The sequence below is a fragment of the Prionailurus bengalensis genome, chromosome F2, assembly GCF_016509475.1.
Source record: "Prionailurus bengalensis isolate Pbe53 chromosome F2, Fcat_Pben_1.1_paternal_pri, whole genome shotgun sequence".
Taxonomy (NCBI): Eukaryota; Metazoa; Chordata; class Mammalia; order Carnivora; family Felidae; genus Prionailurus; species Prionailurus bengalensis.
In genome coordinates this window covers 57,131,207-57,148,439 of record NC_057353.1, presented here as the reverse complement: position 1 = coordinate 57,148,439, position 17,233 = coordinate 57,131,207, and the positions used below count along the sequence as shown (strand labels likewise).

Genomic DNA, 17,233 nt, shown 5'->3' with positions numbered 1-17,233 from the left:
CATAAAAATATTTACTGTATCATATATTATTTGGAGTATGACTTTGTTGTATTACGTATGAAATGTGTAAGTTTCCTATCTACATACACGTACACACAAACATACAGTACTATTACAAAGGAATGGCAAAATTAAATATTTGAGATGCAACAAGTGATTTAGATGGTACTTCTAAAACTATAATTACATTTCATATTCATAAAGATAACCTTAAACTACAAAGTACTAACATACCCCTTTATATTACAGCAAAATTTAGTATTATGTCTAACATAGGCTTGCTTTTAAGAGATTTTAAAAATTCACTTATGGCATTAATGACCAATAGTTAAAAATAATACAGACTATCTAATCATATAAGGTATTTGTGTTTGTGATTCTTATTTAGGATATGTTGCAAACTTAATGCCACACATTCATAGAATTTACTTTGTTTTTATTCAATTTATTGTTTTGTACACCTTAGCCCAGAAATAGAGATAATAAAGTTTTAATGCAAATCAGTTATATACTTACATAAATAAAAATATACATGGATGTTTATAATACTTAAATTGTTCATTTTATATCTATCCTCTTAGTACAATTAAAATAAATCTGTCACATCTTGTTGTTACATCTATTCCAGTTTTACATGAGTTGTTTTTTAGACCGACTCTTCTAATCCTTCTTTGAAAGATTTTGTAGTACCCAAAGGCAGTAGTCTCAAGTAATTACTTTACTGTGTAATGTTTCTACCAAAGGCACTGAAAAAAGTCTTCAAAAAGTAGCCGTGATTTGCATCCCAGTAGTTAAACTAATAGAGTCAATATAAATTCATCTTGAATTTCAACTATTTATAAAAGATAATCCAATGCTTCTTTTAGAAGCTTTTGTAGCTCCTTTGGATAATTTGAAAGAATCATTTAGTCATTACCTTTTTGTGAGAGGAATTCTAAAAACACTTTTATATCTACTCCTACGCGTTTTGTTTTATAGCCATACAGTGTGGCAACCCAGGAACAACAGCCAATGGAAAAGTCTTTCGGATTGATGGCACAACGTTTTCCAGTTCAGTTATTTATTCTTGTATGGAGGGGTATATCCTTTCTGGACCTTCAGTTAGACAGTGCACAGCCAATGGAACATGGTCTGGAAGCTTGCCTAACTGTACAAGTAAGTTTCTTGTCATTAGTTTAAACTATCACTAGTTATGTGAAACATATTTGAGCATATAAATGTGTATGTGTGTGTTTTATATTTAATCAAACCATGCCAGGTTGTGAATATTGGTATTTGTCTTCCAGAGTAAAAGGGGGTAGTAGTGTTATAGTTAGAATGTGCACCAGTGACTTTAAGTATCAGTTGGCTTACCAAGGTACTGCACTGGCAGAGGAAAGAGGAATCACAGAACATCAGTGCTGTTAATTATAATTTAAACGTTCTTTAAGGATAGTGATGAATTATCAGCTGTAATTGAGATTAAATATACAAAGGAAGCAATTTTATTTTGTCCGTCTAATGCACATCAATAACTGACTTGGTTTTAAAATTTCTAAATGAAGAACATGTTGTTTCTGGGACTCAAAAAGCTATTGGGCTTTTGTCAAACGTAGGGTTGCGAAGGTCAGTAGTTGCTCTCGACAGTGTCAGTGGTGGAGCAGCCCTGGACTGACCTAATAATTCGCAGAAATCTAACTGAGGAGACAGGCTTTATACTGTGTGTGGGCCAATGACCCATTCCCTTCCCTTTAAAAGTGTAGCTCTTTTGTGAGTATTTGCATTTCCTGAATGACTGGCTCAGATGAATCATCCCAGAGGAGGATGCCATCAAAGCCATGTCATGACCTCCTGTGATAGGAGACAGTTGCTTGTAGTTACTATCTTGCCTACAAAGATTGTGTGTGCAGTGACAGGGCTGTTGAGGTGCCTTGTGTGTATAGTGTCTCTTCAAAGGTGAAGGGAGACTATGGCTAGGAGACTATTGAAATGACCACCGAATAGAACACATTAGCCACATCTATAATAGCAAAACGTTTTCCAGTTGTTCATTCGAGTCAGTAAAAAGTAATATCCCTGGCCCTATGTCAGCCCCAGGCATTGTTACATCTAATCTTTTGGATAATTCTTTACCTGCCCTTGGGCAGGTCCTCACAGACTCATCAGTATTTTGCTGAATACTCAGGGAGTTCTCTTCCTACATCTCTCTTTCTTTCTGTGCATGTCCTTTCTGGTACTCTGTCTCACAAACTCTATCCATTTTGCTCTCTCTGAGCTCTTAGATCCATCTCTTCAACACAGGGAGTCTGCCTGGGGTCCTCCCCTCTGTGCCAAAGCCTGGAAGTTCTTCTCTAAAGGCAGTTCTACTCTAAAGGCAATCATAGGACTCATCTCCTTTGTTTTCTGTCTTTCAAGGATCACGGTGCTTCTGTGCTTTCCTGCCTGATGAAACCTGGTTTTTGTTTCGTGTGTGTGTGTGTGTGTGTGTGCGTGTGCGTGTGTGTGTGTGTGTGTGTGTGTGTGTGTGTTTTCTTCTGGTTGTTTTAAATGGAGAATAAAAATATGTTCCCCCTGATTTCTCCACTTTGAAGGAAAGAAATCCTTCTGTTTACCTTGAAAAAGTCGCATTTTTTGTGATACTGAAAAATATAACAATTAACAAATATGATTTACTATTTCCATACTATATTACCCCATTTGAGTCTTTAGAACTGTACCCTGGTGTCTTTTAAATATCAGCTCAAATGGGGGTGCCTGGTGGCTCAGTCGGTTAAGCGTCCGACTTTGGCTCAGGTCATGATCTCGCGGTCTGTGAGTTCGAGCCCCGTGTTGGGATCTGTGCTGGCAGCTCAGAGGCTGGAGTCTGTTTCAGAGTCTGTGTCTCCCTCTCTCTCTGACTCTCCCCCATTCATGCTCTGTCTCTCTCTGTCTCAAAAATAAATAAAAACGTTAAGAAAAAAAATTTAAATATCAGTTCAAATGACACATTTGCCAAAGCCTTCTCAAGACACTTCCTCATATCCCTTTTAGCTAGAAGTGATCTCTTCATGGTGTATAACTTTTTTTTTTCTAATGGAAATTACTTTTAAAGCTGAACAGTTAACTTTATAGGGCAGTAGTAACCAGGTCTGTTTATCTCAGTGACTTTCTAGAGTGGAGCACAGAACCTAATATATGAGTGATTAAGTACTTAGTTGTTCACTAACTGAAATATCTAATTTTCATTTTAACTATTAGTATACACAACTTACCATTTCATTCCATTTTAAAATGTTTGCAGAAAGGACTTGTAATTTTTCAGATAACATGGCACATAGTTTCTGGAAGATAGTATGTGTTTAATATACAGTTATCAAAAAGATGAAATAATGAGTATATTCACAGTAAAGGAAATCTGTTGAGTAACACATCTTTTGTTTTCCGCACAATGAATAACAATTTAATTTCATCATAGATAAATACCTAAGTCTCTTATTTAAGTTGTTTTCCAATTTTAGTAAGGATAAATAAACATATCCCAATTTTTGAGACCGAAAATTACACCTAATTGGATCATTTTCATTTTTCTTTAAATTTTTAAATAAAATTAAAAATCACCTAATTCAAGACAGATTGGTTACAAATAGTATATCAAAAATATGAAGAAAGTTTCTTGCCTTATGTCAGTTCTTCAAGGAGAAATGTGTTAAATAAGGTATTTCAAGCACTAGCTTTTAAATGATGAATTGCTGTTAAATTAAAAACAGAATTTGTAACAGTTGACTTACTTTATAGGCAAAAAAGTGCCAACATCCCAGTAGCAATCCAAACCAAAAGCAAAAAGAAAAATATCCCTAAAAAAGGAGCACAGAGAGAGGTTTCAGTGGAAATTAAAATAGGCTAAGCTTCTATAAAGAATCTAACATACTGATAATATATGTGGTAATAAAACTGAATTAAAGCAGCTGTCTCGGATTTCATCTCATTAATTTACAGTGGAAGTTAATTTAAATATATGATTGATGGGCGCCTGGGTGGCGCAGTCGGTTAAGCGTCCGACTTCAGCCAGGTCACGATCTCGCGGTCTGTGAGTTCGAGCCCGCGTCAGGCTCTGGGCTGATGGCTCAGAGCCTGGAGCCTGTTTCCGATTCTGTGTCTCCCTCTCTCTCTGCCCCTCCCCCATTCATGCTCTGTCTCTCTCTGTCCCAAAAATAAATAAACGTTGAAAAAAAAAATTAAAAAAAATATATATGATTGATAGAACCACGTAATTTTGTATCTGGAAGAGATTGCATCATAGACTTACATATGTAGATCAGGAAACTGAGGCACCAAATCATTTAACTGACTTATTGTCTATTGTCAGAGTTCACTGCTAAACACTTATTTCTGCCACACACATGGATGGAATTTTCCATTAAATTCAATTATTTTATATATAAATATACACACACACATATGTGTATACATATGTATGTATGTGTATAGATATGTATGTATGTACATACATACATAACATATCAGAAAGATTAAATTCAAATAAATATTTTAATAAATTTTGATTTAATATAATTGTTTTTATAATTGCCTTTTGTAGACATCATTTTTTAGCATGTATACACAATACTTAAATGTAAATTTGAAATGAATTAAGTTACATATGAGGAAAATTTAAAGTGCCTGAATTAAATTTCCAAACCAAAGCACTGGCAGCATTTCTAGGCAAACCCACCTAAACAAAACAAAACTTTCCTTTCTTTCCCCAAATGGTTATTATTTTTACTCATAAAGAATAATATCTGTTATTGAGTGTTTGCCAGTGGTTAGGATTTGTGCTAAGTGCTTTTATACAAATCCTCTCCTTTATTTCTAATAACAAATCTATGAAATATATACTATTATCCTTTCTATTTCACATTTGAAGATATGGTATCTTACAGAGAAAACACAGCTGTATTCCTCATGGTAACACAACTAGCATATGCAGGATCTAAGATTTAAAATCAAATCTATTTGACTCAAGAAGCAATTTTCTCAGGTTCACTTCATTCTCTCCTTTTGTATTTTTCCTCCTTTTTTTTCACTTTATTTTCTATCTTCACTAGAATAGTCAAACATATTTGCATAGTATAAATATAATACATTACTTAGAATGCATATGGAATTGTTTCATTAATTTATGGCCTATTCTCCATTTTTTTTCAATTCCTCTGCACTTACCATTTTGAGTTCTACAGGAGCATATTATTTGTTAATGAGTTGACTACTTGTAAGATTTGTTTTTTTCTTTTTTTTTTTTCAACGTTTATTTATTTTTGGGACAGAGAGAGACAGAGGGGGAGGGGCAGAGAGAGAGAGAGAGACAGAATCAGAAACAGGCTCCAGGCTCTGAGCCATCAGCCCAGAGCCTGACGCGGGGCTCGAACTCACGGACCGCGAGATCGTGACCTGGCTGAAGTCGGACGCTTAACCGACTGCACCACCCAGGTGCCCCAGATTTGTTTTTTTCAATGATACTTTCTGCTTAAAATCACAATTTCCTCTATATGCCTTGTCAATAATTTTGTTGTGTGTTTCAAGATGAATGTCCAAACATACAGTACAAATATATATAAATAATAAGTCTGCAAATCTTGCAAGAGATGAAATATTTTGATGACTTGAGTCAAAGGAAATGAATCAGGCTACTGTTGAATCACATACACAATCATTGGCAAAGTGGATCTGCTAGAATTGAAACAGTATCAGCTGAAAGATATAAAATCAACAAGACAGATAATATGATAAATGTTTCAGTATAGGATGATTCAAACATAAAATAATTAATAGGGTCCCTTGAAGAAATTAATAAAACACTTAAAATATAGGTGAATGAATTATCCATTTACAATGATGTGGTGAAAGTAAAGTGAAAAGAATTCAATCCTATTTGGATTTTTTTCTACCTTTTTTAAAATAAAATTTTGGTCACTCTAAGTGGTTTTTTTCCTAGGCTCGTTATCCTTAGGAAATTAGTTCCTCCTATGTAGTAAAAATCAGGGTAGTGATCTAATTTTTAAAATATAATTTTATTTTTTAACTTACAGCAGGATATATTTTATCTAAAAATGCAGAATTGTGGCTATGTACGGTAATTGGACTACTTATGGATTCAGTTAATAAAAATAATTTATACAAAGCCTATTATATTGAGGTACTGTCCCAGGAACTGAGAATACAAAGTCCAGTAAGTAAGGTTTGTGGGCTCTAGTATTTCATAGGTCTGTGAAGAAGCATTGATATTCCAAGCACTTTCGCCCTTTGAGAATTTTCCACCATGGTGATTTGCATATGTACCTTTCATTTGCTTGATTGGCTAATACACACACACACACACACACACACACACATTCCTTTTCTGTCCTTAAAAGAACCACAGTCCAATCACATGGGTAGATTTGCCTTGTTCATTTTAATGATTTTTGGAAACACTTTTGGAATAAACATAATTTAATAATAATGGTAATGTCCCCACACTGTCTCTTTCACATCTAACCAGAGTAGAAATGTAGTAAAGACGTAAAATTTCCCTTACAAAAATTCTCCTAATACCTGCTAATATTCAGCCTGCTTAAGATTATAAATGAATTGAGAAATTGCATACTTAATTAATCTTTCTCTAAAATCATGCCTCATGAAAAGAACTCTTCCGTCTTCTCCAGACAGTTACTTATCCAGAACCCACTACCAGTTCTGGAGTGTGAAACTTCCCCCAAATAACTAGTTTTGTCTTGGGTAGGTAAAAGAATATATCATGAGATCAAGGTCATGTATCTAAATACCATGCACACTTTTGCAGAGGAATTATGTTAAGAAACATCCATGAAACTAAACCAAGCTGAAAGGAAAAGAATATTTGCCATAATACTAAGAAGCTTATAAAAGTACTCTGATTATAAAATTTGATGATGTTCTTTTCTGTGATGTTCAAAATGAGAAAAAAAAAGCTAAAAACTGGGCGACTGGGTGGCTCAGTCAGTTAAGTGTCCAACCCTTGATTTTGACACAGGTCATGATCTAACGGTTCGTGAGTTTGAACCCCTCATCGGGCTCTGCACTGACAGTGTGGAGCCTGCTTTGGGATTCTCTCTCTCCTTCTCTCTCTGCCCCTCCCTTGCTCACATGTAAACACACTCTCTCTCTCAAAATAAAATAAATACACCTAAAAAAAGAGCTAAAAACTAAGCACAAGCAAATACTCATTAAAAAATGAAACAGGATCCTTACAGAGCCACCTTTGATACCTAAAGCACATAGTGCACATAATATTTTGGGAAGAAGATACAATCTGCACCAGGACAGGGCTTGTCAAGTAAAGTAAGGATTGGCTTTAAGTGCTAAGAAGAAATAAAGTCAATTGTTTCTTGGAATTTTTTTTAACCCACTAAGACTCCTTCCAAAATGATTAATGTCCTGTATCTGGCAGGTCTTGTCGTTTGGGCCAAGGACAGCATACTCAATCAGATCCAGTGATAAATGAACCTCAGGCTTTTGTTCCAAATAACCAGGGCAGAAATGGTCCTTACTGGATCTTTGTTACTAAACTGAGAACTCTCAAAGATTTTGCTTTCTTTTTTTTTTTTTTTTTTTTTTTTTTTTTTTTTTTTTTTTGGTAAAGAACAGGTCAGGGATATGAGGCTACTCTCACATAGGAGAAAACTGGAGGAGGTATCTCAGCATCAAACTGCGTAAAGTGAAGCTAAAAAGTCATCTAAATCTCAAGAAGAGAGAACTATCTCTGAGTGTAGTGGTTCTCAAACATGGGTGATTTTGCTTCCCAGGGCATATTTGGCAATATCTGGAGATATTTTTCGGCTGTCATAGTGCAGGTGAATGAAGTACACTATTAGTATCTAGCAGGGAGAGGTCAATGCTAAACATTCTCAAAGCATAAAGCAACCCCCTACAATAAAGAATTAGTTGGTACTGAATATCAATAATGCTGAGCTTGAAGTTGAGAAAATCTACCACTGAGATCTAAAAAGGAAACCAATGTTTCAATTGGGAGATTATATAAAATCAGAAGCGTTATCAGAGAAATGACCACCTTTCTGGAACTTCATTCTGCTATGGTAGAATTTTTTCTTGGCTTGAGACCTGGAACAGTACGTGCCTAAGCAAGAATGTTCATTGCTGCATTGTCTCTAATAGAAAAACAGTGACTCGGGGCTCAGTTGGTTAAGTGTCTGACTTTGGCTCAGGTCATGATCTCACGGTTCATGGGTTCAAGCCCCATGTCAGGCTCTGTGCCGACAGCTCAGAGCCTGGAGTCTGCTTCGGATTCTCTGTCTCCCTCTCTTTCTGTCCCTCCCCCACTCATGCTCTGTCTCTCAAAAATAAATAAACATTGAAAACAAAATTAAAAAAGAAAAGGAGTAACATAACTCAACCATCAAGGGTTTGGTTACACAAATTATATTTTCTGTATATCCATGAAAGGGAATATAAGTGTGATTAATGTGATCCTAAGTTATTTAAAAATACGTATGTCTATTTCTCACTTAGGAAGTTAAAAGAGAAAGTAGCTTTGAAGTGGCACAGACTAGACTCATCACAATTGTTTTACTTTTAGCATAGATATCATCTACTTAGATTTATCATAAATGATGCCAAGTGGGCCTCAATTACATGATAGAAACTAATGAGAAAAAATCCTCCCACAAAAGCCAATTCAAACCTTTAAAACATTGTATTTTTTCTGAGAATTTGATCTAATCATTTCTTACATATCATTCACATATTTATTCTTTAAAAAATATTTACTTAATCTTTTTTTAATAAGTTATATACTAGACGAGGCCCTGAAAATACAACAATGTAGAAAATAGACAAAATAATTGTCTTCATGAAGTTATTGGTGTGTGTGTGTGTGTGTGTGTGTGTGTGTGTGTGTGTTGTGGTTTTGGAGTGGTGGAGGTCCAGAGATGACAGCCAAGAAAGAATTCTTGAGATGTCTTCGGTGTAAAAGGGTGATTTTATTAAAGCACATGGGACAGGACCCGTGAGCGGGAATTGCTGCACCGGGTTGTGGAGTAACTGGTTACGTATCATCGAGTTGGGAAGGGAAAGGCAAAAGGGAGGCCTCTAGAAGGACTTTCGTATGCTAAAGAGGACTTCTAAGTTACCTGAGGCCTTACTGTTGTCAGGCTAAGGTTGTTTTCCCCTCTAGGAAGGCATTAACATTAAGATAGTAGGGGGCTCCTGGAGAAATGTTATATTCTGTATTTGCCTTGATATTTATCAGTGGGCTGCAGGTTATACAGAAATTCAATTTTACCTCCCATTCTTGCATTTGTTCCCCACATCACTGTGGAGGGGAGGATGATATTGGGACACCAGGAAACTGAGTCTGTATGTTTCTGGAGATTAGGCTATTGATAAGATTGCCTTTTTCTTTTCATTTACCAAGATGTTTGTAAACTGATGGAGACTCATGTCCTCCTTGACTGTGATTTCTATCAGGTAACCATTTGATTTCTCCTCTTAGCTTTAGGGCAGTCAGGAATGTCTGAGGAATGCCACACAGATCCCACTTGCGGCGGTGGGGGTGGGGGGGGGCAGGCATTGCCGGCATGTGCTTTGCCCTCAGCTTGCCTTATGCCCCCTCATCATGGGTACATGTGCCCTGTGTGCTTAGGGGATTTGGTGACTTTTGAAGAGATTTTTCTTGAAAGAAAACCCATCATCCCATTGTCATGAACTGATGTCTTTGAATTTTAGGGCAAAGCCCCACATAGCCACTATTCTAAGGCTTTGCCTGGAAAGACCAAAAGCCTCTTTTTTGTTGCTAGAAACAAACTAGTGGCAAATGAAAAGACTGTTGCTATTGGAAACTGCCTCTTTGATGGGCCTTTGCTTCACTAGAAAGCCACCAACAATTCCTTGTGAAGCCCTTGTTGTCAGGCATTTCATCATGAGGCTGCCACATATGCAAACTCTTTCTTGGTGCCTCTTTGTAAAATAAGTCCTCTGTCCTCTCTTTCAGTAGCTGTACCTCAGCTTGTGGGCCTTAGGACCAGGTTAGCTGTTCTTTCTTGCCAGGCTTCTATTTCAATCTGTAAAGTGCTACCTAGAAAATAACAACAGCATATATGTGTGCTCTTTAACGTCCCACTTCTTAATTGGAATGTAGGTTTAAAATTTAGGGGTGTGTGTGTGTGTGTGTGTGTGTTTGTGTGTATACACACACACACACACACACACATATATATATGTGTATGTGTATATATATATACATTCCACTTCTTAATTGGAATGTAGGTTTAAAATTTAGGGGTGTGTGTATACACACACACACACACACACACATATACACACACACACACACACACACACACATATATGTATGTAGACATACACACCCAGATGGTAAAAGGAAACAAAATAAATCAAAGGCTTATACTCACTTTTATATAGTTGTAAATTTTGAAACAAAACTGAAATTTTGAAATGGTATTCCTGGTAAATAACCAGGATTTGATTTCCTATTCAACTCAGTTGCATAACTTTAAAAATCGTTTCCTGTACAATTATCAAAAGAACAAAAATTATCCTATATATGCAAAACTCTTAGTAGGATCAGACAGAAACTCTCACTGGGTGTGATTTAGCAAACTGTCCCCAGGGCTCCTAGGATTATCAGGTGAAGTGCAGTGAACATTGTTCTTTAATTTAAATGCCATTAGTCACGGTCTTAAAACTTCTTAGGCTTAGTGGATTAGAATAATATGACAGAAATCTTGACATTCATAATATTTAATGGTAAATTAAGAAATACAATGTAATTGAAGTGCTATTAAGGTCTTCCATGCCTTAATCTGCTTTTAGTCTTTGACCCTAGACCTCCAAAATACTTCTTTAATCTTGTCACCCATCCTAGTGACAATGATTAGGTGATCAGGGAATCTTTGCTGAAGAATTAATTAAAAGTAAAAATGAAAGAATATAGCCCCGGTTTACCTGATGAAATTATTTACCCTTTTATGAACCAAACGATTTGGGGTGCCTGGGTGGCTCAGTGCTTAAGCCTTTCCAACTTCCGCTCAGGTCATAATCTCACCTCTTGTGAGTTTGAGCCCCATGTTGGGCTCTGTGCTGACAGCTCAGAGCCTGGGATTCTGTGTCTCCCTCTCTCTCTGCTCCTCCCCCACTTGCACTCTGTCTCTCTCTCTCTCAAAAATAAATCAACTTTGAAAGTACAAAATTATCTCTGAGCAAAAAGATTTAAAGGGAAAAAAAAAAAGAAAAGATAGTAAAAGCCAAGTAACCCCATGTGTTTTTTTTTTAATCTTTAGAAAAGAAACAGTGTAACCTTGTATTTTCCTTTTTCTCTTATCTGTCAGAAAGCTTTTAGATAATTCCTTGCCCAAATCAAGCTCAAACCACCTACCACAAAACAGCAAATGCCATTGTCACTTATATATAATCTCTGTTATGCCTTGTTATTAAATATCATATTTCAAATTATTTCGTCTTTTCTTTGTTGTCTTAGTCTTTCTGAAAGATTTTGGATGGCATTATAAATGATAATATTATATATGTAAACAGAGCCAGCTTTATGGACTAATACAATTGATAGAACCTTATGATGGGGTTTTGGGGTGATGGGGGTTCGTTGGGTTTAGAGCTGATGGCCAAGAAAGAATTCTTGACACCTTTGGTGATTTTATTAAAGCGCAGGGACAGTACTGTGGGCAGGAAGAGCTGCACTGGAGTTATGACAGGTAACTCATTATGTACCCTCAGGGTAGGAGAAGGTCAAGGATAATGTCTGGAAGGTATTTTGGAAACAAGGTTTCCAGGACCTTGAGGGGTTTGCTGTTGCTAGGGAAACACCATTTGTTACCGTTTAGTAAAACCTCAGTCATGAGACCCTTCGGATTGTATCAGGGGCCATAAATTTGGAGTATGATTGCCAGCATATATCTTGGGGGAGCTGAGGTAAAGGAAGTTTCCAAAGGAATTTTTATATGTTAAAGTAGATTGGGGTCAGTATAAGGTTAAACCAAGATTCCCTTCTACCCCTAGCAAAGTGTCCTCATCCAGGCAGCTGAGCTCCTAGAGGCAGGTCACTCTGCCAGTTTCAAGGACTTGTTAGTGGGCTGTAGGCGCTATGCCCATGCTTCTTCATCACCTCATGTTCAAAAGGGTCCTGTGCTGAGGTTTAATGCTCTGTGAAGGCTGCCTTAAAATTCTTAATTTCAACTTTAAATTTGTACTTTGTAACTGAGGTCTATTGGGACAATGGAGTATGTGCTGAGGGTTTGGAGCCTCTGCTCATGCACAGTTTGCCTCTCTGCCTCCCTGTCTTCCTAGGATGGGTTATAGGCCACGTGCTCCCTACCATGTTGTGCCCCTGACCTTGCCTGACCTCCCCATTCCCACTCCTACTCGGGGGACACTGGTGTGCTCTCCCCAGTCAGTCCATAGCATCATCAGCAGAGGGAGGCTCACATTGCAATTGTCTTCCATCCCTTTGTGGGGCCCTGAGTGCAAGTATGAAACAGGTAGGGATGAGTATATTTGCAGAGTCTTAGCACAGGGCAGGACAGCAGCTACCCCTCCCTCGGCTGGCAACGACAAGGCGTATTTAGTAAGAACTTGACACAAGCCTCTCATTCACCCCAAATCCAGAAAGCGAATGCCTTCCAGAGTGGAGGTGGCAATTTCTTGGAGGTCATTCTTTCACTTGAGTTGGCAGTGAGTCGGTGAAAATGGTAAATTGATTTCTCTATCCCTAGCGATGGTAGTTTCATTGCCACAAACCAAGTGTCCTGTCCTGCATGTGATAGATTCACATTGATGTATTTTTTTGCATCTCGCATTGTTTTAATTAAAAACTATTATAATATCCAGCTGAGTGACACTAGGCAGAAAATATGCTCTCAGTCCAGTCAGCCTGATAAATTAGAGATTCCAATTGCTATATGTGGAAATACGTAGATTTCAAATATTATATTAGAAATCCTGATTCTAGGGGTGTCTGGGTGGTTCAGTTGGTTAAGCTTCTGTCTTCTGCTCAGGTCATGATCTCGCCATTTGTGGGTTTATGCCCTGCATCAGGCTCTGTGCTGACAGCTCAGAACCTGGAGCCTTCTTTGGATTCTGTATCTCCCTCCTTCTCTGCCTCTCCCCCACTTATGCTCTCTCTCTTCCTCTCTCTCTCTCAAAAATAAATCAATGTTAATTTTTTTTTAAAAAGAAATCCTGTTTCTATAGGATGACTTCTACTTGATCACCTAATGCAGATTAAAAGAGGTTAACTGAATCAGTGTTCCTTACAGTATAATAGTACATTAACCTAGCCTTTTCAGAGTCCAAATGCAGTTTCTGAGCCACATGCATAGAATCTGTAATAGGCATAGCTGATCATAATCAAGAGTTGCCAGCGTGTGGCTTAAATATGCTTATGTTTTGTGATTAAAAATGAATATGGTAACCAAATTTCCTTCATATATATTAAGTGTGCCATATGCTTACTACTTCTCTCCATTAAATACGTGGCACATTAACCATCTGCTCTTCTCATCCAATACTGATAGTCATCAGTTGTGGAGACCCAGGTATACCAGCCAATGGACTGAGATATGGAGATGATTATGTGGTTGGACAAAATGTTTCTTACATGTGCCAGCCAGGCTACACAATGGAATTCAACGGTTCCAGAATTAGGACTTGTACAACAAATGGCACATGGAGTGGAATAATGCCAACTTGTAGAGGTAGGATAATTTCTCCAATATTTGTAAGTGATAACCACCATGTATTTACTTTTTAACATGCCATTTTAAGTTTAAAAAGCGTTTTTCTATTATTTCACTGTTTTCTGATACTAAAAATTGCTGCAGTTTTTATTTTAAAACCAGGTAGATAATAACATATAGGACTTTAAAATGATATTTCAAGAAAGATATTATATCTTATCGTGAGTAATGACAATGAACTTTAATGCAACCAAAACAACAAAAGTATCATGTTCTCTGATATGCGCTCACTATCATCATTTATATTGAGGGGAATATTTAAAACATTCTTAATAAATTAGAATTTTAATTTGATGATCCACTTGGGCCAAGTAATTCAAAGATGGGAGGAAAACTTTCTATAACTTGAGAATAATCATACTGAATTAGAAAACTAACTTTTCATAAAGAATCATGTTTCTTAAAAGAATGCAATCTATAATTAATCTTTTAGTTACTGTAGGCATACATTTGCTACTTTAATGCTGTGTATTTAATGCTGGAAATATTTTTATAATTTTTTGCCAATTTTTATGATTACTTATGTAATACTGCAGATGTCATGCCACACAATTCCTATTGTTTCATAATAATACTGAGATTTCTCATTCAGGTGTCTTTCTAAACATCTGTGAATTCACAATTTAACAAAAAGGATAAATTCAACATGTGTATCTTTCTTAATTACACAAATTATCTTGTGTGTATTCTTGATTATCTTTTTCTGAATCAGATCACTATCTACAGTTAACATTTGAAAATATATGAATATTTTATATTTTAGAAATTATTTCATACACGATTAATTGAATCTGATAATGGGAATGTTATATAACTCAAAAAAAATCATATATGATGCAAGTCATAAAAATCCAGTTATTTCTCATTTTTGGATTTTGCATTGGTTACCCCCCTTTTTCCCTTCACCTCTGTCACATTATCCTACCCATTTCTGCTTGAAGCCAACTTAAAACAAATTTTAGGAGCACGTGGGTGGCTCAGTAGGTTAAGCTTCTGACTTCGACTCCGGTCATGGTCTCATGGTTTGAGAATTTAAGCTCCTAAATTTGGGCTCCTCTCTTGTCTCTTTCTCCCTCTCTGTCCCTCCCCTACTTGTGCTCTCATCTCACTTTCTCTCTCTCTCTCTCAAAAATAAGTAAACATTAAAAAAAACCCAAATTTAAAAATTAATGTTTAAACATTTAATAATTTATTTTAAAACCCTACAGTAAAGTTTTTAAAAAGTTTATTCATTTATTTTGAGACAGAGAGAGAGAGAGAGCAAGTGGGGAGGGGCAGAGAGAGAGAGAAAAGAAGAGAGAAGGAGAAAGGGCGAAAGGGCGCCATCAGCACCGAGCCTGACGTGGGGCTTGAAGTCACGTGAGTGTTGGGAAGGGGCAGAGAAAGGGAGAGAGAATCCCAAGCAGGCTCCACACTACCAGCACAGATCCTGATGTGGGGCTCAAACTCACAAACCATGAGATGGTGACCTGAGCTGAAATCAAGAGTTGGATGCTTAACTGACTGAGCCACCCAGGTGCCCCACAGTAAATTTTAACATATGAATTTAAGTGGTTAATAGAACCAATTTGGATATTTTCATGAGATACATAATCTAGGTTTCTTTTGCAAATGTCACAGAATTACTTGCAAATTATTTGCTACAATGTTGACACTATATATATAGCCAAACAGCCCAGGTCTTCAGTCTGTCTAAAGGTCATTGGAAAATAATCTTATATAAAACCAATAATTTATCACTTACAGTATACTGAATGGTCACCCTCTATTTGCTTCCCTTAGATGTCAGGCAGCTCTTTTTTTGTAAGAGTATCTCTGACAACCAGTAGCCATTATGTTGCCAAGAAATAGTCACATTCTAGAAGGATTAATTCCAGGGATGTTTCAGGACTACTACTAGGAGAATAAAACATGTCACACCATATTGTCCTCCAAAAGGTTAAATTAGCACATATGCTTCTTCTAATGATTTTTTTTTTTTTACACCCAGGATATTTCAACAGCTGTGTCTAATCGCTTTTAATGTAATTGCAGCTGTTACCTGCTCAACTCCTCCCCAGATCTCTAATGGAAGGTTGGAAGGAACAAATTTTGACTGGGGCTTTAGTATTAGCTACATCTGTTCTCCAGGCTATGAACTATCCTTTCCTGCTGTTTTGACCTGTGTAGGGAACGGTACCTGGAGTGGGGAAGTACCACAGTGCTTACGTAAGTATAATTTCTGTATTTGAAATTATATTTTCTTCTTTTCACTCTCTTAGAGCTCCTTCACTTAGGACAGCGGTTACTTAAAATTTTCAGATTTTGCTAGAAGAAAAATGAGCTTGTTAAAGCTCATTTCAAGGTATAATAAAATTCAATAGAAAATCATATTTACCAGTGTAGCTACTTTTCCTGTCATCCAACTCTTGTGTTCTTTCTGCTCTGACTCTAAATATTAGGCTGAACTACTTTGTTTTCAAATTTGTTTAAAAAAAAGTTACTACTCAAAATAAAGTCCCTTTAAGATGAATTCTACCCCTGGAAAAGTATTATTTATGTCCAGTTTGTCTCAACTGAACACTCTCACTTACTCCCAAATTTCTTTCCACAGTAAATCCTTGTCACTCTACATGGTCATTCAAATCAAGTTCTTATGATGGTATTTGTCATGATAATGATTGTGATTATACATCTAAAATGACTAGAGTAGGGGCACCTGGGTGGCTCAGTCGGTTGGGTGTCCCACTTTGGCTCAGGTCATGATCTCATGGTTTGTGAGTTCGAGACCCACGTCAGGCTCTGTGCTGACAGCTCAGAGCCTGGATCCTGCTTCGAATTCTGTGTCTCCCTCTCTCTCTGCTCCTCCCCTGCTCATGCGCACTCTCTTGCTCTCTCTCTCTCTCTCTCTCTCTCTCTCTCTCTCTCTCTCTCAAAAATAAAGAATAACATAAAAAATAAATAAAATGATTAGGGTAAGCATGGAGATGAGGGATTATTATGATTTTCTTACAGAGGTTACTTTACAATATATATTCCAGCAAGTGTCACTTTGAAATTAATTTGGAAGATCACAAGACAAAATAAAACTCAGCGTTGTGTTTTACACAAATTATTGTAGTACGTGATATGTGCAGTGTTCATTCTGAGGTGTCCAGTGCTACCCTGTTCCTAGTCTTCCCTTCCTCCTTCCTTCTCTTCATGAGGTAAAGCAACACCACCCCTCAACCCCCATCCTCATAGCCTTGAAAGTTAAGCAGATCTAACTGATGAGACGAAACTGCTTGGAACCCTCAGTCTTCTCTCATTCACAGTGGAAACCGTATTGTTTAAAGGCTAACGTGCTTTTTTTTCTTCTTTCCTCCTGACCTCATCGTATCCTACAATCCCCAACACTTCTAGGTTGATGTCATGATGTCACACAAATTGTCCCTTAAAATTCTGATATATGCTAAGGATCAACTTAGAAAAGACCAGTGTGCTCTAAATAAGTC

The 17,233-nt window shown here is 36.9% G+C and overlaps 1 protein-coding gene across 1 annotated transcript in view; it reads left to right on the top strand.

Moving 5' to 3' along the window:
• Nucleotides 1-17,233, top strand: part of CSMD3 (CUB and Sushi multiple domains 3) — a 1,274,540-nt gene that overhangs the window by 1,215,650 nt on the left and 41,657 nt on the right. Inside the window, exons 59-61 of the mRNA XM_043601622.1 lie at nucleotides 979-1,155; nucleotides 13,539-13,718; nucleotides 15,795-15,968. Coding sequence (XP_043457557.1) covers nucleotides 979-1,155; nucleotides 13,539-13,718; nucleotides 15,795-15,968 — 531 coding nt within the window. The remainder of the gene's footprint in view (nucleotides 1-978; nucleotides 1,156-13,538; nucleotides 13,719-15,794; nucleotides 15,969-17,233) is intronic.